Consider the following 23,120-nt stretch of genomic DNA (forward strand, 5'->3'; position numbering starts at 1 on the left):
ACTCACCCATTCTCTCAAGGCTTCTCTTTCTCCTTTCCTTTTTCCTTTTTCATAGTAGTAACCAAAGAATTCATTTTGTATTTGTTATCTAGTATTTCTCCCTCTCTCTCAAACAGAGGCTCTGCCGGAGAAAGCAGGGGCTGCGTTTGTCTCGCTCAGAACCGCCTCCCGATGCCTGGCACCGCACGCTATCCTAGCGACTGAAAATGCTAAGATGTCATATGAATGCACATCTGGTACTGATGTGCTTCCCATTTTATTTGTTGTTGTTGATTTTTGAGGTCTTTCTTCGCACAGGGACGTGGTTTGAAGAGAGGATAACGTACGTAAATCGCGAGGTCTGCCGCTGTGCGCTTCCGGCTCTACCTTCTCAGAGCAGTAGTCTGCTGTGATTGAGAGGCGCTGGCCGAATTCCCTGTGTTTAAGAAAGACCATCTCTGCGGAAAGGTCCACATAGATGGTGGCCTTAAGTCTAAGCTCTAACATCATCTCACTTCACTTGATCTGCTTCATAAGTGTCTAGATCGACTTGGAAATCTAGTTCCCTTCTGACAATGGCTTGAGCTGTGGGGACGCAGGTTTCCTTTACATGGGACAATAGCCTGTTTGACACACGTGAACATCGGTGACACATGGATGGACCCGAACCTAGTTCAGTTGCAGTGGCCTATCTGGCAAATGGTACAATATTTGGAAGGTAAAGACACCTGGTTTGGGGATCTAGAGTGGTGGGAGCAGCAACAAGCTTCTCTTCAGCCCCAGGGAGAGTTTGTTGGCCCATGACTAGGAAATAAGCAAACATTTAAGCTTGCACACTCCCGACTGGGGAGGAAAGCAGAGACGCTGACCTTGTTGAGAAGTCCCTCGTTCATAGGCTCTAGCCACCTCGGATGCCAATAAAAGGAAATGAATTCGTCCTTTCTAGACTTCTTTCTCCTCACCTCCTTTCGGTGACCGGGTCGAGTTCGTGAGGTTACTGGCATTTTCTGGAGCGTTATCTGAGAAAAGCAGCGTGTTGTAAAAGAGCTCAGGCTTGGGTGCCGTTCGGGTCTGACCCCGTGTGTTAAATCCCGGCCGTTCCTTACCACGTCCTCCCCGTGGGCCTCGGTTTCCTCATCCGTAACACGGGCCTGATAACACTGTTGACCTCAGTCCTGGAGCACAGGGCTGTTCATGAGACTGTTTCAAAACCGTGTGTGACGTGTCCCTGGTACCCGGTGGGCAGTCCGCACGTGCTCGTTCTTACTGTTTGCTCGCGCGCACCCGAGAATCCGCAGTGGCGTGTCCCAAGCGTGGGCAGCGTTGACGTGTCAGAAGAGCCCTGGTGGTGACTCTGGAGTGCCAGGCTTGCCGTGTCCCCGTAGTCTATTGTAGAATCAGCCCCAAGCTCCGTGGCCCGTTGGGGCTTTATGGCAAACTATGTCTGGATTAAAGACACGGCAGAGAGAAGATTGTATCCACTAAACGTGGCACAGAGTTTGAACCCGCTCTGTCTCACTGCACAACAAAACTTGTGACCGATGAGGATATTTTATCCCACTTTCCTGGACGTTTGATGGAATGATATGGTCTTGCAGCCTTTGATTGCGCTCACCCATTCAACTAACACTTAATAATTGTGACAACTGCCCTGGGTGGGTCAGCTTCACGGGGCCCCTTTTCCCTTAAAGAACAATGCATCTCATCTGGAAATTCTTCCGCTATACCCTCTTCCTTGAATGAGACAAGAGCATAGCTAGATTGAGGTTTTTCATCCATTTTTGTGTTAAAAATGACATCTGAGGGACATCTGGGTGGCTCAGTTGGTTGGGTGTCTGCCTTCGGCTCAGGTCATGATCCCTGAGCCAAAACATCGGGCTCCTTGCTCAGCGGGGAGCCTGCTTCTCCCTCTGCCTGCCGCTCCCCCTGCTTATACTTGCTCGCTCTCTCTCACACACAAATAAATAAATAAAATCTTTAAAAAGTGACATCTGAGAATAACTTCAGGGTTGATAACCACAGTTTTGGATTTTCATTAAAGCTAGATAATGTTTCAGAACGTTTTAGTCGATTTTCACAGTTTGAAATCACAAGCCCACAGATTTCATTCTGGGTTAGTTAGAATGCTGTAAGCCTCTTTCAGTAACTACATGAAGGCTCCATCCGATTAATCATAATAGCACATTAGAGTTTCCAGATGATGACCACTCTATTCTTAGTAAGTCAGACCGAAAATTCCCTTCTCTGTGATAATGGTTTGTTGACATCGGGTCATTCTGTATGAGTGTGTGTGTGTGTGTGTGTGTGTGTGTGTACATATAACTCATTCTTTGGAATTTTCCCAATGGGAAAAAAGCAAAGGAAGGAAGCCGAGGGGAGGATGGGGCGATTGCATCCTGTACCCTTTACAGGGCGTGGCCGTGACTGCCTCAGCCTAAGGGACACTGAGGTTGTGTTTTCTTCATTTAGGATGCCTGACAGTCTTGAGGAAAAGTAGGAGTGGCTCTCAGTGTTTGTTTAGCTGGACAGGAGTCTCCTAGGAAAGGTCTGCTCATATCCCGCCTAGGATTTCATTTCTAGAACTTGGGAACGAGGAAGAGAAGCAGGAGCATCGGTGAGGTAGACCCGCAGAGCTCTCCAAGCCACGTTAGGACTCCAGACCCGCCTGACTTCAGTTCTGGTCGCTTCTATGAATGAAATCGCCAAGTGGGCAGGCCGGGGACATGATTTTAAGGAGAATGGAACATGTTTCTTGCTGCTCCCTAAAACCGGTTTGAAATGATGATGGATTCAACCCTGGCAAAGGCAGAGAGAAATTCCTTGGGATTATATGAGGTAAGATAACTAGAAAGTTCTGTGAAATGAGTTCTCCCCTCACCGGATTTCTGAGTCCAGCTGTGTGGGATTTAGAGTTCTCTCTACCTTTCTCTTTGAAACATTCTTAAATGTGGTCCCCCCCCCAGCTTGATCAGGACCGTTGTTACCACCACTGTGGTGTGCTCATCACATTTAATCATTTGACAACTCCATGGCATCAGTGCTGGAATTGAAACATTTAAAACTTTTATAAAAAGGGGCACCTGGGTGGCTCAGTCAGTTAAGTGTCTGCGTTTGGGTCAGGTCATGATCTCGGGGTCCTGGGATCGAGCCCCGAGGCAGTGAGGAGTCTGCTTTTCCCTCTTGCTCTGCCCCTCCCCCCCGCCATGTTCTCTCTCGTTTGTTCTGCTCTCTCTCCCTCTCTTTCTGTCAAATAAATAAATAAATAAGTAAATAAAAATCTTTAAAAGATTTTAAACTTTTACAAATAAATATGTAGTCCCTTTGCTGAATTTCTAGAGCCCCCTGGTTTCAAGTAAAGTACTTTCCTGTGATGTTAAGTACAGGTCCTACCTACAATAATATTTCTTAAAATGTCATTTGAGTCTAAATAGGTTTTATGACAGATAATCTACCTCTGGATAATAATGTTTTGTTTTTTTGTCAGATTTTAAAGCTCTTCTGTCATGAATGTTATAGCTGATTTATTTGTAATGTAATGTGTATATGGACAAGTATTCAAAAGACCTTCGCATCTCAGAAACTGTTGATTTGACAACACTCTTTCAAGATAACTTTAATTTTAAAATAAAATTATGTTTTTGTTAAGGTTTTCTTGTGGCAGTTGTAGTAAACTGACCCACCTTTCTGCAAACCTTTGAAATCTGCTTTCATTGTTTAAAAGACAGGAATAATCCAGGGCAAAATTTCAGTTCTATTCTAATCCTTTTTCAATGAAAAAAATTACTTTTTGGATACAAAATGCCAATCAATGGTTCTCAAGGTGGGTGGGATGTTACTGTCTGTCTGTCTGTCTGTCTGTCATATAGCACACAACTGGTGTTTAGTGCCCAAGAGCTAAGGACGCTATCATTGCTATAATGTACTGGACAGACCCAGTAGTGCCCTCATTTGGAAACATAGATAAATGCTTACTTAGTTTAATGAAAAGTAAGTTATTGGTTTAGTAAGGATTCAGGTGAGCATGCTAATCTCTGGGAAAGTGGTTCATCTTCTAATCAAGCCAGTGTGGGTAAAGTAGGCACATCTGCAGAATTATTCTTTAGTATTAATAGCAATGAATGTTCCAGAAAGGTTGCTCTCCCATACTTCCAACTAATATTTTCAGAGTAAGTTTGGATCAGCTCCAATAAGTATTTGGTTCACTTCGATGAGAGTAACCTCCCTCTTTCAATCAAGTTAGCTGTTATAGTTCCTGATCCTTACTTAAGAGCTCACTAAGATCAAAGGTGTGATTTACCCCCAACTGAAGGATGCTTTTATGTTGGACTTTAAACTGGATCCCATTGTAGCAGGATTCCATTCCTGGCAACTTTTAACACACACACATAGTGCCTCAACAGAGATTTCCTAGTTAAACACGGTATTCTCAATACAAGTTTCATTGTGTAGGCACACGAGGGGCTCTCTGCTTATTCTTTATTAGGCTGAGCTTAAAGGCCATTGACAGGATTTTAGTCTTTGAGTGACTTTCCACTCAAGAACTGCACAGATCGATCTACTCTGTGCGAGAGACTGTGTTCCATGTGAAGTAGCATCATGTCCTATTGTTGTACGTTTGGACTGCACTTCTGCTCTCTGCTCGTTTGGCATCCAGATTAAGGAAGAAAGCAGTCTCCAAAAACATATGAATTAGCATGCTTTTGTTTTAATTGATATATATTTATGAGAAATTAGGATAAAATGAATTTCCTTAAAAGAAATTTAAAAAGTAAACACTAAGGAAATGAGGTTGAGGAACTGTGCTTTTGAGTATTAAAGGAAAAATGTAACTTTCTATGAAAGAAGGAAGAAATGTATTAAAAAATTTTTAAACCCCACATATGTAGCTCCTGATATGTGCCACGTTCAAATATTGTACCTAGTACTCCTCATAGCTTTCAGAGCTAAGTGCTGTTATCATTTTGTAGATTAAAAAAATGGAGTCTATGCAGTTTTAAGACTTGCCCGAGGTTATGGGTCCAGTAAATGAGAGAGATGGAATTAAAGCCAGGTCTGCTGTTTCTCAAAGTTCTGGGATCTTACCATCACCTCATGGCGGCTGCCTGGCAACGTCATTATCAAGTGGTGTATGACTCTCTTGGTACCTGTAATAAACGATTTGTACCTAAAACATAAAGCATACTTCTGTTGGTGAATAGGAGGCCCATGTGGGTTGAATGCCAGTGATATATTTAATACGTTGCGTTAAGGGTTTTATTGAGTTACTAAGTGATGGAGAATCTGAGCTTTCTATTTTGACTGATGAAGGTTGGGTGTGGGAAAGTTGGACTTTCGGGAGTTGTTTGGATAAAGAGAGGGACAGGAAGAGCATGGTGGGCTTAGAGAGTGAAATTCAGGCTGGTGGTTGGACTTGGAGAGAGCTTAGAGGTGGATGAGTCATCTTGCAGGGTCGCTGGACTGGAGAGTCTGGATTGGATTCACAGCCTTTTGCACCAAGGCTGCTATTTATAGCTGCCGCAGCTCTGTGTGCACCGAAAGATGGAGATGGGAGGAGAGGGTCACGTTTAGGTTATGGCTCCGGCGCTTGGTGCTGGGCCTGGGCGCGACATGTCGTGGGCTGTCCTCTCTTGCCCTTCGACAGTCCACTCCGCACATGGCAGCCAGAGGGATCTTTTTTTTTTTTTTTAACGTGGATCATGTTACTTACATGCTTTAAGGCGCCCACCTTTCTTCATCCCCTGCATGGAATCCGGACTCTCCACAGCGTTCTAGACAGAAGGTGTGGGAGGGCCTCAAGGAGCACAGCGTCTGGGCTCACTCTGCACATGCCAGTTTCAGGATCTTGGACAGATTTCCTAGCTCCTCTGTGCCTTATTTCCCATCGTTGAGAATCTGATAGTGGTGCCTCCCTCAGAGGATTGTTACGGGTGTCCACGAATCCACAGGGACAGAGAAATAGAGCAGAGCCTGACCTTGACGCCATCTCCGAGCTCCTCTTTACTATCTGGTGTTCTGGGCCGTGACTGAAACTCTCAGGAGGTATTGGCCAACATGGGTTCAAGTATTGCATCTCACCGATCTGTTGGTGGTTTCCTCCCTTGTCAAAATGAGTGTTTAATCGAGTAGCTTGGGATCAAGTATTTTATATAGGAATTTGCTTAGCAGCCCATCCTGCCTCTGCTGGATGTATGTATGGCTGCAGGAGGCCCCCTCGGGGTGGGGGGTGCTTAGGACGTGGCTCTGAGTCACCCAGTGTGGATCTAGTGAAAGACTCCCCATTCTCCAGGTTGGGCTCCACCACCCCTGGTCAGTGGCCTGCCACAGAGGACATAACCATGAGACATCTCTTTCAAACTGGGGGGTGCATGGCCTTGAATCAGCACATGTGCGCCCACCCCACCATGCGAGGGCAGCGATGCGTGTGCCTTCCCAGGCACACGTACCCCAGGGCCAGACCCGACCATCTAGCCATCAACTCTTCTCCACCTCTCTTGCTTTTTTGGTCCTGTGATGTGCCTTTTTCTCCCATCTCTGTCACATTATAATCAGCAGTTCTTTCTGGTATTTATAGGAAAATAGCTCTTCAAGTTAGAACCAAGCCATAGTCATTAGTGGGTACATCTCAGCTGGTTGTTGTGGTATCAGGATCGTAATCTCTAGGAACAAGAGGGAGCATCGGTGTCAGGAATTGGGCATCCAGGGAGACTAGATTAAAACTAATGTCCCCTTTGCAAATTCATGAGGAAGGCTGTTAATGAATTCTCATAGTACTTCATAAGGTTGGTATTCTATGTGGCCCAATCCATGGTAAAGACTCACTCTTCCCTCGCAATGTAGTTCAGATCCCAAAGTCGTTGTCAGAGTTTCTTTGTCCCATTGTAGCAGGATTCCATAACCTGCCTGGCACATATTTGTAGAAAATTTGCAAAAACTTTTAGAAAATTATTAAAAACAGTCACACAGTCCCTGTGAAGTTGTGCTCTTTGCCTAGGTCTACAAAGATACTTTTGATTCAAATTGTAGTTTAGTACAGTGCTCTCCAAATCCCAAATCCCAGGGCATCTAATTTTCGAGTGCAGCCAGAATACACCAGGCCCCTCTCTTATCCATTCTCAGGACATAGTTACATTTGATTTGTATCCAAAAGGTAATTTGAAACAACTTCAATGTTTATGCCTTTTGTGAGAAAATGTGGGGAGGAATTACTTTAAAGCAAAAGAAAATTTGCAAGCATCATTTTTCATCTCTCTGGCACAATCTGTCACATGGCATCTTTCTCGAAAACTTTCTTATCTTTTCTTAACTCCCCTTGGTTGATTGATAGAAGAGTGAAGGCTTTGAATATATACATATATATATTCAAAAATATACATAATATATATATTACATATATATTATTATATTTGTATATATATCTCATATATATATATATATAAAACATATATATTTGTTCCTATTTTATCTCTACCACTCTATGGAGATTTTGGAAATATTAACAGGGACATAGAAACATTTGCAAATCCAAATTATGTTTGATATGTTTGAGACATCTGGTCACGTCTCCTGTATCTTCTCTTATTATCTTAAAAGCCTATTCAGAGGACATTTTCTGGAATCCAGAAATCATGTACAGGAAGAACAATCTTTTAAATGTAATTTTCATAGTGATCTCTGCATGTGAAATATTATGGGAAAGGAAGAGTTTTAAAGAATAAGACTTTCTGGGGCGCCTGGGTGGCTCAGTGGGTTGGGCCTCTGCCTTCCGCTCAGGTCTTGATCCCAGGGTCCTGGGATCGAGCCCGGCATCGGACTCTCTGCTCGGCGGGATTCCTGCTTCCTCCTCTCTCTGCCTGCTTCTCTGCCTCCTTGTGATCCCTGTCTGTCAAATAAAAAAATAAAATCTTAAAAAAAAAAGGAATAAGCCTTTCTGCTTACATTATTTTAGCTTTCTGTGGCATTTTAGGAGAGAATTTATTATTTTAATTATTCTTTACAGTCACATTGTACGTTAATATAATTAATCGTACTTTTCCAAAGATCCTGGGGCCCAGACAACAACACTAACTTTTACAGCTGAATTCAGCTCTAAATATGGCCACTTGTTTATTGCTTCTGATGACCACATTCGTAGAACTAAAAAATGAGCCCCCTTGCTAACGCAGTATGTCTGCAGAACATGAAGCAAAGGAGTGCCCGAGATACCTTCATGACTGGCTTAAGGGTGTAGAGCTCCCAAAGGATATCTCTGTGCCTCCCAGCATACATCAAACCTGATAGATCCCGAGCCCTATGAACTACGCACAGTCACAGGGAGTGCTGATTGTCCTGCTCTGTCCCTCTTTCACACCGCAGAAAGTTTGCATGGCCTGGTCACGGCACTCTTGACGTTGCATTGTGCTTCTGTTCCAGTCACCCCCCACCCCCCAACACTGTGAACTCCTGATGGCAGGAAGTGGGTGTTCCTTCTCTTCTGCAGTAGGCAGTCAGTAAGTGCTTTTCGGTGAGTGAATGAACAAGCTAACAAATGAGAAGGACAATTGTTAGCGATGAACAGGGTCCAAAGCATTGCTGCAATTGCTCAGTATCCCTGGAAATAACCACAGAACAGGTTTTCCATGTGTGGCCTTTGTAGTAGTATCTCTATTGGAATCCGCTCCACGGGGTGTTAGCTGAAATCCAGACGCCTGCATCCTAACTCAAACCTATTGGACCAAACTGTCTGGAAGAGCAGCCCAGGAATCTGCATTTTAAAGAGCCTTCGGGATGCCCATCGTGAGCAATGGAGTTGGGCAGTCATGACTGGGGGGGGATCAGTTAGCTAAAGGGAAGAGTGGCCAGTGATGATTTGTTTCCTAGTGAGTGTGCCCGACATGTTGGTCAATTTGCTTATATAGAGATTTTTTTTTTTAAGTCCCCACCGTGTTCCTCCTAAAGATAATGTGGTTTTAATTGAGGAAAGGGGTTCTGTTTCTGACCTAATTAATTAGTTCTGTGAGAATTATCTGAGCCAATAACTATTCTATAGTTAAGAGATTTGTGTGTGATGTCATCTTCTATCTCTACGCCTTTGTTTTCTGGGTCCAAACACTTTATTTGTTTCTCCCTTGGAGAAACAGACTTAACAATTAATTTCGGTATTAATAACAGAATAAATGGAAATAGCTCTAAAGAGTAATTAGAAAAAACACTAAATGAAATCACTCTGCAAAAGTATCATGGGCTGCTAAAATAGGCAGGAGGGAAGATTTTCAAGGTTTTTTTTAATCATGTTCCCATAATATTCATAAACAGGTATACAATTATATCGAAAGGATTTTTAGGGTTTTTTTGTGTGTGTACTTTGCTTTTCTATTTAGAGAAAATGTACTGCCAACTAGATTTGTAAGAGAACAAAAAAGACATATGAGTGGACAAGCTTTATATAAACCATACCAAACAAAATTAGATTTAGAAGAGGTATTTAGGTACATGAATTAAACATCTTCAGTGTTTCTTTTCTGTAATTATATTCCAACTTGAAAGTTATCCAAGTGTCTAGAATATGTGCTCTTAGAAAATAAGACTTTTTTTTTTTTAAGATTTTATTTATTTATTTGACACAAAGAATGAGAGAGACCACTCGCAGGGGGAGCCGCAGAGGGAGAGGGAAAGAAGCAGGCTCCCCGCTAAGCAAGGAGCCCAGTGCTATGCGGGGCTCAATCCCAGGGCGCTGAGATCATGACCTGAGCCCAAGGCAGACGCTTAGCCAACTGAGCCACCGAGGTGCCCCCCAAATAAGACTATTTCGATTGGAAAACGGACACTTTAATCCTAGTAGGAGGAGAAATAAGAATGAGAATGGAAAAGGGAACGAAGAAGGGAATGTTCAAAGAGCAAAAACAAAACCAGTTAAGTGTGCCTTATAGAAGCAGACATGTTTTTAGGGTGAAAGGAAGAAACTAAAAATTAAGGTGAGAAAAAGTGATTGGTAGAGGGGATTGGGCCAAAGCCTCCTCCATAACAGGGTAGAACCCTGGGCAGGAAGGGAAGCAGCAGGTATGGATACAGAAAAGATATTAGAGAGATGAGACCTAATGTTCTGCATGTTTTGAATAGTACCCGCTCCACATCAGAGCCTGGAAATTAGCTACGGGATGTGAGGACAGTGGGGCAGATTTGAATAGTTGTTAAGAGAAATGGGAAAAGGAAGTAGCCAGGTCCAAATGCAACAATTGATGATTGGTTTGAAAAGCCAACAAGATTTCTTTGATCTATCACAACGTTCATTCAGTGGAGGAAGAAAGAGATTTGTAATTACGTGTACGTTATAGTTGTGGGGGGTTAGTACCCTTTTGTTGGTATGCCGTTTTATACTCCGTTCTTTTTTTTCTTTGGAATTGGGGCATTTAAAAAAGACCGAATCACCTAATATACATGTTAGATGAGGGGAAAGAAAAACAACTCATACAATCTGGGAAAAAAACATTCTGTTCTCAGATAGCCATGAAAAATAGATCTCAGCGTAGAAATGCTGTCACAGGAAAGGTGTTCTGGGTCTAGGCTAGAATTGACTGCAACCTAAACAAAGGTGTTAACCTACTTAAAGAAGAAAATTTTACTCTGAGGGACCAATTAAAATTAGTCTTGAAACAAAGGAAGGGAGTGAGTCATACTCGCTGTGCTTCATGTGGTGTGACCAAGGCTGGCCAGAGTTGTGCCAGTTTGCGGCAGTAGGAGCTGTAGTGGCCGAGGAGGCCGTGATAATCCTGTCGAAGTCATTTGTGCTGTGTGCTCCTAAGCTGGCTTATTTATACGGACTTGATATTTTCAATGAAGTGTCAGTGCCACTCGTTGGCAGAGGGCCTTGTCTCTGTCGGAGATAATGAATGATCAGAAACATCATCTCAGCAGAGAAAAATTTCAGCCTAAAATAACCAGACTACTAACGAGCTTGGGTATCTGCTGTATGACAGACACCATGCTTGGTGTGGAATAAGATCTTCCCCATGGAGATTTACAGGGTGGGTCTGCTGCTGTGGCATTTTTAATCAGAACAGATCCATCAAACTTCCGCTGTGGGCTCGCTCATCCATTTCTGACCCATTTCTCATCTTTATGGGGCATTGGAATTCCAGCTAAGCCTGAATACCCACAGTACATTTTCAACATTTTGCTTCAACTCGTCTTTTTTTTTTCTTTAAATATCATAAATTTAACAAATGGAGTTGTCTACATGACCTATAAACCAGTGCGGGGAATTAAAGTCAAAGATACATGGCTTGTCCCAACCCACAAGAGCTGGTGGGTACCTTGAATGGCCAACTCTGCATCTGTTTCTTGGTACAGGCTCTTAGAGACAAGCACCCGTCACTGCTCCCCCTTAACTCCTACTTCACATGGGGCTGAATTTCTACCTTGAAGCGGATGTGGCTGACAAGGACAGAGTTTCTTAGTGACCCTTCTTGGGATAAGAGATGCCAACGCTGGTTCTCTGTCAAAAGTTCTTTTCCAGAAAGCATATAAGGGGAGTGTGGAGCCTCAGGCTCTCTTCTGTCAGAAGCATGTCCTTCATTTGGCTTAGCTGATGGCATTGGGAGAAAAGGTTAGTAACCCCGAAAGTGCAAACCTCCTACAGTGAGGTCACATTAGCAAGAGCGGTTTTATTACCATGGCTTTGTATCACTGTGATCCTGGTGCTTGCTCCTTAAAACAAGACGTAATTCTGCCTCATCTTTCCTGAGGCCTCAAGAGGAAACTTTCACAATAATATTTTCAGAAAATTTGCTGTGTGCATAGCCACGTTTTAAAAAATAAAAAAAGCATTTTGGTTGGCTGGACACCCTCTAGTCCCTGTGCCTGTATTCTGTTCCTTGCAGGGTCCAGCTTTTTGTGCCTTCCAAGTGACCAATAGCTGAAAAAAGTATATTTATTTGCAAAAACAGGAGAGTCTCTTTCTCTACCCAAGCAGCTCCTCCCATAAACCCTCTTTTAGATGGGCAGCCAGTATCTTCAGTGATGCCGTTGTGGGGATTCTAGGTCAAGTCAGGCACGATGAGTCTGCATCACTGATGGGTTTTTAGGGTGGTGGGTATATCTGTTAGGACTTGTGTGAAGGTGCAGGTAAAGTAACGCATCTCCAGGGGCTTAACCAGATAGCAATTGACTGTTGCTAGGGAGCAAGAAGCCTGAGGGCACGTGGTTCAAGGGCTGAAGGACGTGCTCTGCCATCCTTAGCATGGGGCTCTCATCCAAGAACAGGGGGGAGGGAAGAGCAAAAAGGGTTATTGAGTCTGCCCTTTTTAACTCAGGAAAATAGTAGCTTTCCTGGAAGTCCCACCCAGTAGACTTCCATTGCCATCGCGCTGGCCAGAGCTATGCCACATGCCACCCTCCGCTGCAAGGCATTCTGGAGCGGTGAGTGTTTTCAACCGGGAACATTGTTGCCTTGGGTAAAACTGGGGTTCATTTGGCGAGGAGGAAGCTCAGTGGCTGGGCCGTGGTCAGGATCTGCCCCGAGGAGCCCCATGACATCTATCACAACCGGTTTTAGGTGACTGCCTTTTAAATACCGACATTGCCGTGCTATTCTGAGTTGGAATGGAATGATTGGCCTCGTGTTGCTTGTTTAGGGGAGGAGGGGATGGCATGAGTGTGTTACGCTTTTCCATTCCTGTAAGAACAGCGGCCCCTTCTTGATCTTCCACAAAAGGAAGTTTTGACTGCCGTGTGCTCAATGCAAAAGGCAGGGAGTGTCTTCACTCTCCGAGTGTCTTGGCTTATCCATATGATGGAGACAGTGGGCTCCCAGCACAACCACAGACGGGGACCTCTCAGGGCTGGGCTGTCCGACCCCTCACGCTGGGCCACTTTCTATTTCTTTCGTGCTCCAGAAGCATGGAGAAAATAAAGGGCGGGGGAGGTTTTTCTTCTCAGGACGATTCCCTTGAGCTTGGGACTTTTTCTCCGTCTCTCCTTTTTTTCCAGTGTCCCTCTAACCCCACGTCTAGCTGGTCCTGGCTCCCAGGTAAAGCGCGTCCTTCGTCTTTCCTCCTGCGAAAGGCATGTGGGGAGACAAAGGAAGTACGTGTGCCTTTAAGAACCAGTGTCACTGTACACGTTGTCATGTACCTGTCAAACTCTGAGTGGTCTTTTTTGTATATATTTTCTATTCTAGGCCCTGGGACAGAGCTTCAAACTAGTGTGATGGGGGCAAGTGATAGAATATGACCTTCAGCCCTTGGGGTGGTGGGGGAGAGCCTGGAGCCCCCCGAACATCCCTGCCTGCCATTTTAAGTTACTAGCGTCTGTTTCGTTTACCCGTGTGCCCTACAAATATTACTCTTTTCTGTGTGCTGGGAGGTCAGAACGCTTGGGAAGTGCTGTTACAGTCCTGTTCGTCAGGTCACTGTCCTCCGTCCAAACAAATGCCTAAACCCTTTCTTCTTTTTTTGTATTGTTCAAGGTTTACGCCTTTGGCCTTTTGTGAAAGATTATCCTAGCAGACATGATGACTTGGTTGGCGCCTCCTGAACACTGTTCGTGGCAAACCTGTACTGTGTCTTCACTCATTTTCACAGCTTAAGGTCCCCCCCTTTTTAAATTCCATTTGGAGTTCTATTAGGATCTCCCAGCTTTGCTCTTCCTTTCTTTTTATCTAGGATTTTGTAGATGGGAGCGCACCCACCTCCTTTCTTATCTGTCAGCTCACCGCTGACCCTGCAGTGGTCATACCCTTTGTTCTTTCCAGTTTCGTCTTTTGGGGACATTCATTGACCGGACCAAGCCCTGAAATGCCAATTTCCTTCCACCCCTCCCCAGTTCTCCCATATCAATGCAAGTGCAGAAATGCAGGGCGGTGGTCGGCTGGGAGGGCTGGGAGCTGGTTGCTCATCGTGGTGCTCGTTAATACTTCCCCCTTTATCTCTTCTTTCCTTTATTTTAGAATTTGCATTAGTCTTGGAGCTAAGGAAGGACCCATAGGTTGTAATTAAGCTGAAAAGTGTTTGTTTGGTTTTTCCAGATGAGAATTCTCCAGCCAACTTCTGGGATTCTAAAAACAGGGGTGTGACTGGAACCCAAAAAGGGCAAATTGTGTGGAGAATTGAGCCTGGGCCCTATTTCATGGAACGTAAGTACTAAACGAGAAATAGAAGTTTGCTACGGAACATTCCATAAATACATGGGAACCCAGGGGGTCTTTTCTGAATTTATTATGAAAGTTTTTGGCTCTGATTTATATATTTATGCCATGTATCTTCAAACTGGGAAATATATTGTTTTAGACAATGCTCGTTAGAGGATGTTCACATATTTTGAAAAAAGCACGTGTAAATATGTGTGTGTGTGTATATACACGTGCACATTACATGTACCTTGTGAATGTGTAGTATATAAAGCATGTATTTATTCTATTATTTATATTAATACTTTACATTAATACATTAATACATTAATACTATACAAAGTATATTAATACTTTACTTTATTAATACTTTTTATATAAAATATATACATATTTTATATACAACCCAGTTGACTTGATGATGTATTTTTTGATAAAGATAAATGCTTCTACATAATATATGGTTCACAGAAATATCTTCTTCCCTCTTATTTAGGGTGAAGGGGAGTACTTATATTTGCCACTAATACTATTGAGAACATAGTATATACGTTTCTGTGGAACAGATAGAAGTGTGAATGAATACGTGATTTACTGGATGGTTGAAATGAACTTTCACATTTGGAGAATTCTTCATTAATGTAGAAAAATGGGCTATTTAAAATTCTCCTGAGTTGTTTAGTTTGTGTAAGAATTAAGAGATTTAATATAGGAGAGTGTGTATGTAGATGTTAGTACTGAAGGATGGTACATATTAAACCTTAAAATACAAAGTAAGATTTGATTAAATGAGAACCTGCTATAAATGTATTTTTATTGAAGTATATAAATTTCTGTAATATAAAAAGTTATTTTCAAAGACGAACATCTGTCACTTTGAATTGCCATTAAAGACATCAGATAATTTCTTCCACATCCTTAGTGGTAGGTCAGCATTTCCTAACTTTCTCTAATCATGCTTCTCTCCCCAAAGGACTGCCTTTTTTTTCATAGTTCAGTAGCTGGCTAGAGTCTCTCTTGAAACCTTAAGGGGATTGCAGTTTTTAAGGGAGAATGCTCATGATCTATCAACAAGTGAGGGGACAGAAAAGCAGATAGATACAACACAAGTCTAACTAATATCATGACCCATTGGAAAAAATCTGGAAGGAGATTTGCCAAAATGTGAACATGGGTTGTTTCCTAGGAGGTCAGATTATGGGTCATTTGTTTTTCTGGCTCATTTCTACTTTTCTTTACTTTCCAACATTTGGCCCGGTGCTGGCATTGCCATCCACTAATGAGAAAAATAAGTGATAAAAGAATGTGGGAGAACATGGAATGGGTTATTTTCATTCAAGGCGATTCCTCCTTTGGAAGGATCCCAGGGTTTAAGAGACTGATATAGCTGAGAAATTTTGCCAGCTGAACTTCAGGGGAAAAGGTAAAGCAGCCTTCCTCTCTCCAAAACGTCAGACTGCTAGGGATGATTACCTGGGGATGGGCTGTGCCGATTCATGCTGTGGAGCTCAGGCGAACAACCTGGGAGGAAGTCAGTTTCACATACGGCTCTATTGGAACACGATGTGCGAAAAACCCTATTTGCAGAGTATCCTGCTTGCCATGGTTGATTTTATTTCTCCTCCCCAAAGCTTTAGAGATTTGTAATGTCCTGGCTGATCGGGGTATGCTAATATCTCTGTCTGGATGAATGTTTCTCTTTATAGCTTGCTCTAGTGTTTAATAGAAATAACCTTGACATTGAAGCTAGGAATTGGGAATGAAGAGTAGGGTTTTGTTGCTTTTGTTATTTTCTCAATTCCACCTTAATTCTGCACACACAAAATTGGAGATATTGTGTATCATGAATGTAAAATTGGAAATATGCGGTAATTTTTTTTTTTTTTTTAAGGACTGAGAACAGTCGTGTTCATTGAAATCCAAGACAGTGAGTGAGAATTACAGAAAGATTTGGCTTCAGAGTAAAGTTTATCTTCATTAATCAAAATGAGGGCCCTCTAACACACATCCCTATCCTTTCAATGTAAAAAGCTCAGGTAGTATTCTTCATAGTATAGTCTGTGTCTTTTACACATCACTTTTTTACCCCATATCTGGCTACAGCAGACCTAAGGGGACTTCCCAGCGTAATGAAGTTTTGCTTAAACCTTGGGAGCTGATGGCATGGAACTTATAAAGAATTGGGTGGGGGGGCAGTTAGATAGCTTCTATATTTTCAGTCTCTGATCTTGAAAACTTATGACATTTAAAAACTTTTGCTCTCGTCTTCAGAAAGAAAATTTATCTTTAGCTCATCAGAAGTTCAGTCAAAATAAAATTCTGTGAACATTGACCTAAGTTCATGGGCAAACCTTGATTTGAGCGCTGTCTAAGCTATTTCTGAATGTAAAGATGGCTTTAGTTTGTCTAGATAAAGCCCCAGAGGAGGCAGGCAGCCCAGACTTCTATTATTACAGGGCCTACTTAAATGAATTTGAAGGACAAAGACGGGTTTAATTTGGGGCAGATGACCTTCCCAGGCACTGGACTGGAGGATCAGCTTCCTCTGCACCTACTTGTCATAAGACTGTCAAAGAGTCCTCAGATGAGCTTAGTTTGCTAAAACCGAATGGGTCATCTTTGCGGGATGCATCTTGAGTTTGGAAATCTAAGAGGTTTCTAAGTTGTCTCGTCATGCTCGGCTGTCCCTGTTAGTCGAGAGTCTTACACAGACTATGGTCATTCATTTATTCATTCATCCAGACCTGCTTTTGTCGTTCCTTCATTCCTTCCACTCATCTGTCCGTCTGTCTCTCCCCAGACATCACAAGGTATTAAGTGCCAACCTTGTGTCACATGGCTCTTCTAGGAGCTCACCAAATCCCGGAGTGATGAATGAACTTGGAAATAGTAAACCTCACTGCTGTGTGCTAAACTGCTTTGTGATCATTGAGAATATCAGGAAATTGATAGTAAATGAGCCAGTGTTTTCACGTATCTTACCTGTCTCAGTCCTAGGAAGTAGACTCGAGGAGGAAACTGACCATCAGAGATGTAAGTGGCTTGTGTCCGTAAGGGCCTCGTCTCTGATTGGCACTCTGATTAATTAGTATACTTTCCAGGATGCAGTGCCTTGCCAAAACAGAACCTTTATGGGTGGCTGTAGGTGGGGGGCGGGGGGGGGGGGGCAGGTGGCCTGAGCCTCTTACTGGTACCGTCAGAGTCTTTAAACGTATCCATTCCCAAGCCCCTCCCCACCAACATCAGAATGACCTTTGGTCCCTTGGATGGAGATTTGGTGCTTTTTATTTTCCACTCATACTTTAGGTTTGGGATTCTGTTCATCCTCTAATCCTATTAGGTTTCTGCTACATCCACACTGATATTGTCTGTCTTTGATTTTCATGATTGTGTATCTGAGCTTTAGCAGAGGAGGGCTTGGCCGCTCAGGCCCCGTTGGCCCTTGTTAAAAGAAGACATCTTGCAATAGCATATAAATGGCAAGTTCACCTATCCCTGGAAACGTGGCAGATTTCCTCAAAACCATGAGGATTAGAATGTGTTTACTTTTTCCAGTTTGTGGACTCTGAACAAAAGATCCTATAAATAGGAATCTTGATATGAAGACTATAATAAAAGCATTTAGGGCAATAGTTAAATCATATTTTAGAATAAATTGCAGTTAGCTTGATTTTTTAAAAGATTTTTCTTTTTTAAGATCTTATTTATTTATTTATTTATTTATTTGAGAGAGAGTGAGAGAGCACAAATGGGTGAGCAGCAGAGAGAGAGGAAGAAGCAGGCTTCCCACTGAGCAGGGAGCCCGATGTGGGGCTCCATCCCAGGCCCCTGGGGTCATGAGCTGAAGGCAGATGCTTAACTGACTGAACCACCCAGGCACCCCTCAGGATTCTTCTTTTTAAATAAAAATTCTTGAGGGAAGGACATTTCCATTCCATCCATCTTATGGTTCAAAATATTCGACTTCTAGAAGCTTGGGAAATATACAGACTTTCTGAATAGGGACAAACCATTAGTGACTGCCTAAGTGAATCTTGTAGCTATTTAAGGTGGTGGGCGAATTCCTAGTCTTTGAAACAAAACCATTCCTTCCAGGGCGTGGCCTGTGGAAACTTTTCAGAGGGCTTGAAATGGAGTTTTATACTAATGCCCAGAGTTAATGTAGCTGAGTTGAGATTGCTTTAAAAAAATTATTTTTGAATAGGTAGTGTACAAAAAGAGTATAGGTAGTGTTTAAAAGATACAAAAGGTGAAAGTGAGTATCTCCTCAACTTCATGCCCCAGTCGTCAGTGTCCCCTCCCTGAAGACAACCATTTTACCGGTCTCACTTGATCTATCTGGAGATGTCCTTCTCAGATACAAACCCAGAAACAAGATGGTTGCTTTTAAAATGTAATCTCATTATCACAGGGTAGAAACCCCTTTACTTAGGAGCAAGGTTATGTTCCTAAACACTACTCGACGTTCCTTCCACCTCCCCGACCTCCCCTCCGCACAAAACAAGCCTGAGGTAACATGGTGTCAGGATCCTCCTCCCGTCTGTGAAGGGTGGAGCTGACGTGCTGGTGCTCTGGGAGATGTCTTCGTTTGGGTTTATAGAAATTAGTAAGTTAAACATTGAAAAATAAAGGGGCTCTTATGTCTTGTCAGCATTTAAATAGGGGCTGCCAAATCTCTATTGTAGGAACTCTATAAATGAACGTATCCTGAAGATTCCTGAAAGGCACGAAAATACACTTCCATAATTCATGACTGGCTTCAGGAGGGACCAGTGAGAGAGGAAGATGCCATTTGGGTGGTACTTTCTTCCTTCCTTCCGAGCCTAGAGTGGGCCCAACCAATGACAGTCCTCGTGGGTTAATGTGGGAGGCCTCACCCTTCTCCTGGCCTGCTGCCCTCTGAGGCAACATGCTTTTAATAAGTGGATTTTGGGGAGAGAAAATACTCTTGCCTTTTCTAGTCTGAAGGGATATGTGCGTGCCCACACACAGGCACACGTATACCTATTTCCATAATCTGAGGCCTATACGAGGAGACTTCGGCTGCCGCGTGGGGTTGTGGAGCGCCCGTTCTTGGGGGCGGGGTGGGGTGGTGGATGGGGCCATTCATCGCTCCTCAGTCCTGCATCTGCCCGCCGTGCCTAGGGCTGGCCGGCCCGCGGGCGGTGGGCTCCTCCCTTCTCTGGCGCCCCTCGTCATTCACCTGCTCACTTTCCCCTGTGCTGGAAGAAAGCACGTGGGGTAGGAAGAGGAAGGTCCGCTCTGATCTCTACAGCCGTGACTATTTCAGTAATAACTAAAAGCTTGTGTTCGTGTTTGGGAAGGTCCTTTGCAGAGGTGTTCCCAGGCAAGTGAGGTCATAGTAAAGCTGGAATTCCTGGGCCCATCGTCTCGCTGTTCCTCAGACCCAGCGCGCTCCTCCCCTCTCCCTCTCGGCCCTCCTCACTCGCTCGGCTCCATTTCTCTCCTCTGTTAAGTTTGAGTCCAGACCAGTTTGTTCCACGAGGTCTTTCTGACTCCACTCTGTCCTCACCCATCGCCTCCGTGGTCTCCACACTCTGCCGCCTCTCGGCCCTTTATTTTTAGTGCTTGTCTCTTGTATTGTGTCCTGCCCGTAATCGTCATCCTAACAGCTACGCTATGAAACACCTGCTAGACCAGAACCCCTCTCTGATTCCCTGGGCATGTGTTGTGATGGGTACCTGGGAAGGATCTCCTGCTTGATGATGCTGAGTACCTTGTGAACCACCGCACTGCGAGCATCATACAGGATGGAAACGCTCAGTACTCTGCCCCATGATAGAGTGAATTTTTTGCGCTTTAGTGTTTTGTCATTGATAGGAAAATATAATATATTGTATTCTTGTATATAGTATTTTAAATCCTGTATAAATTTCTAAAAGAGGGTTTTTCTTTAATCATTCTATCTTTCTCTTAAAATAGTCAAACCAAATACTCTGTGGGAGGCCACTCGGCACAGGGAGGAGAGTCAGTGGACTCTTAGCTTCCTTGGGGAAGAACATCTAGTTGGTCCCACTTTAGTAACCCAGGCGGCTCAGCTGAGAGGGGAGCTCCACCCCTGCGGGCCGGGACTCTTCCCTGTGTCCTGCCTGTCAGCATCGTTGCCGGTGTTACTCTACACCTTGGGAAGAGGGCACCTTGCAGGGACACTGCCGTGACTCAGGTGCTCTGTACACACAGAAATTCTGGTGGCTGTGGGTTCTATCTTTGTCACATTTTGGCTTCATGGTCTTTGAAATTGTCATTACTTTCTTAAACCAATAATTGGCATTTACATTGCTGTTTTATCAAGCTCAGACTATATATACATGCACACACGTGCATATACACAGACACATTACCGCTGTGGGGAGAGAGACGTATTCCACATGTATATCCATATCTATCATCTGTCTGTCTGTCTGTCTATTCCTATCTATCTATCTGTATGGCAGTGGTTCCTGAATTTGATCCCTGCCCAGTGGCTGCATTGAAGCCACTTGGAAAATTAAAATACAGATCCCCTCACACTTCAGAGTCTACGACTTCTTCACCCTGTTAGACTGCTTTTTTTGCTATTTCCATTGACGGGGGCAGGCTGTCTCCATCATCAGAGGTTGGGAGCGAAGGCTGGAATGGGACAGATTGGGTTTGAGTCCTGACTCTGTCATTTCCTGTTTGCTTGACCTTTGGAAGCCTCAGCACTTCTTCTGTAAAATGGGGACAGGCATCCCCACCTCCCAAGATTGAAGTGAGGATTAAGTAACAACATGAGCAGAGACTAGCGCGGGGTCTGGGGCGCGGTGGACTACCTCGGTCAGAGGCGGCTAGTTCCATTCTCAGCGCTACGCTATACCCATTTTGGTGTGTTGTTTTTGTGCATTATTTTTCATCTGTTTGGGATGTTTTTAGAAAACGCCAGAGGACCATATATAATCAGACAGGAGTTGGTATCCTTTGTCTCTCTGATTGGAGGGATCACTCCAAGAGTCATGAGCAGCATTTTCTGAGAAGTGATGTGGCGGATTTCTTCAGTCGATTCCTGAATGACTTGTCTCAATGTTTAAATTATTGTTGTTGTTTTTTTTTTTTCCTAATCGATTTGCAGCGGAGATAAAAATCTGTTTTAAATACTACCACGGCATTAGTGGAGCCCTTCGTGCCACAACCCCCTGCATTACCGTGAAGAACCCGGCTGTGATGGTGAGTGCCCCTCGTCATCAGCTTCCTCAGGAGGTCCCCGGGGCCCCGCTTTCTATTTTTGCCTGTGCAGCCCAGGCAGAGTTATGGGGAACAATGAAGAAGGAAATGCATAGCAGCATGGGCACCTGCTTGAGGAAAGGGAAGAACTGACAGGCTGGCTTACCTCGATCCATAACACAAATCAGTGGAAAAATCTGACTTGATTTATAACAACTCTGTAAACAGTCAGCTCCTCAGAGAAGCCATTCAGGAAGCAAACAAGTGAGTAGCTCATCAAACTTAGTCTTAAACTTAGTCTAAATTTCATCTAGGTGACTGGTTGGGAGGAGATGGTGGCATTGCATCTTCAGTGAGTTGAATATACGTGAGCTCTGCGAGTAAAAGGGAAAAATAACAGTTTAAATCATGTGTGATTCTACCTGCCAGTCAACTTAACAAGCTTTCACGACAAAGAGTATAAGATGGGGATCACGCGTGTACTTTCCCTCAGGGGGTCTGAGCACCAGATCCCTTCATGCTGAGTTGGGCTCTAGTGCCTGAAGATACCATACATTTTTGGTATAACATGGCCACTCAGTGGAAGTCAGTCTCCTCACCGGTCTTCAAGTGAAGAGATACCTAATTTAGTTTTGGGGGAGCTGGTTGTGTTGGCCTTTTGAAGGAAAGAATGTCCATTTCCAACATGGTACTTTCCAAAGGATTACTCTTTACAGTTTTGTGATTTTTTTACTCCATTGACTAACTTTAGAATCTAACAGCTTTGTAAGATGTACTTCATTGTACAGGGATGGTTGGGTTCAGGTGGTTTGGGGAGATTCTTAGAGTCTAAGATATGTAAAGCATTGTAGCTTCTATGAGCCATTAATAAAAATCAGGCCATGAAAGTATAAGAGAAAAACATTGACTCCTACAATATAGAATCTTCATAACGAAGTGTGTGCGTGTTTGCGTGTGCGTGTGCATTGTGTGTGTGTATGTGTTTATAGACCCATGCATTTTTGGAAATAGGCAAGTGGCCATGTTGACTCCCTGAAATTCAGAAAGTCATCTCTGCAGGTGGTATTTTGAAATTGTCCATACCCACGATGCGGTATCATGAAGCCTTTCCTTTTCATTTATTCATTCAAACAGATATTCACTGGGTACCTGCTAAGTACCAGACATTGCACCCACCCCCAGGGATGGCAGGATAAGCCAAAACCCAGTCCTTTCTCTTGCATCTGGTGGGGACAAGAGACAGCAGTTAATTTAAATTAGATTTCTTTGAGTGATAATCACTATGAGGAGGAGTAAAATGGGACTATGACAGCATATACTGGTAGGATTTCTCTTGATCAAGGCCTTCGAGGGCTTCCTTGAAGAAGGTGTGTTTGCAGGACAATCTGAAGGATGAACAGGGGTTACTTACGTGGAGAGGGGGAGGGAAGAGCATTAAAGAGAGTAGGAACCGTATGTGTAAAATCTCCAACATTTAAATATTCTTCTCACATTTGAATTACATTTGAGTTCCCATGTAATAAATATTGTTTAGAATTTAAAAGACTAGTCCACATTTACTATACGAGATTTTGAAGGTCATGAGGAGAATAACAATTATCAATTACAAAATCTGCCATATTACATACTAAGCACTGGTATATGCTTTAATTAATCTTCTTAAAAAACTATAAAACTGGAAAAGTGAGTTTTTTTTAAAAACGCCTCAGTGCTCAACTGAAAGGTGTTTTTTTTTTTTTAATTTTATTTATTTATTTGACAGACAGAGAGCACAGGTAGGCAGAAAGGCAGGTGGGGGGGGGGGAAGCAGGCTCCCTGCCAAGCAGAGAGCCCGATGCGG

General features: G+C 43.4%; 1 protein-coding gene across 1 annotated transcript in view; it reads left to right on the forward strand.

Moving 5' to 3' along the window:
* HECW2 (HECT, C2 and WW domain containing E3 ubiquitin protein ligase 2) overlaps positions 1 to 23,120 on the forward strand; it is a gene marked incomplete at its 5' end in the record, with an annotated part of 220,054 nt that overhangs the window by 67,030 nt on the left and 129,904 nt on the right. Inside the window, 2 exons of the mRNA XM_080799839.1 lie at positions 13,979 to 14,086; positions 21,189 to 21,283. Of these exons, the coding sequence (XP_080655965.1) occupies positions 13,979 to 14,086; positions 21,189 to 21,283 (203 nt within the window). The remainder of the gene's footprint in view (positions 1 to 13,978; positions 14,087 to 21,188; positions 21,284 to 23,120) is intronic.

This window comes from Martes martes, assembly GCF_963455335.1.
Source record: "Martes martes genome assembly, chromosome: 3".
NCBI classification, from domain to species: Eukaryota; Metazoa; Chordata; class Mammalia; order Carnivora; family Mustelidae; genus Martes; species Martes martes.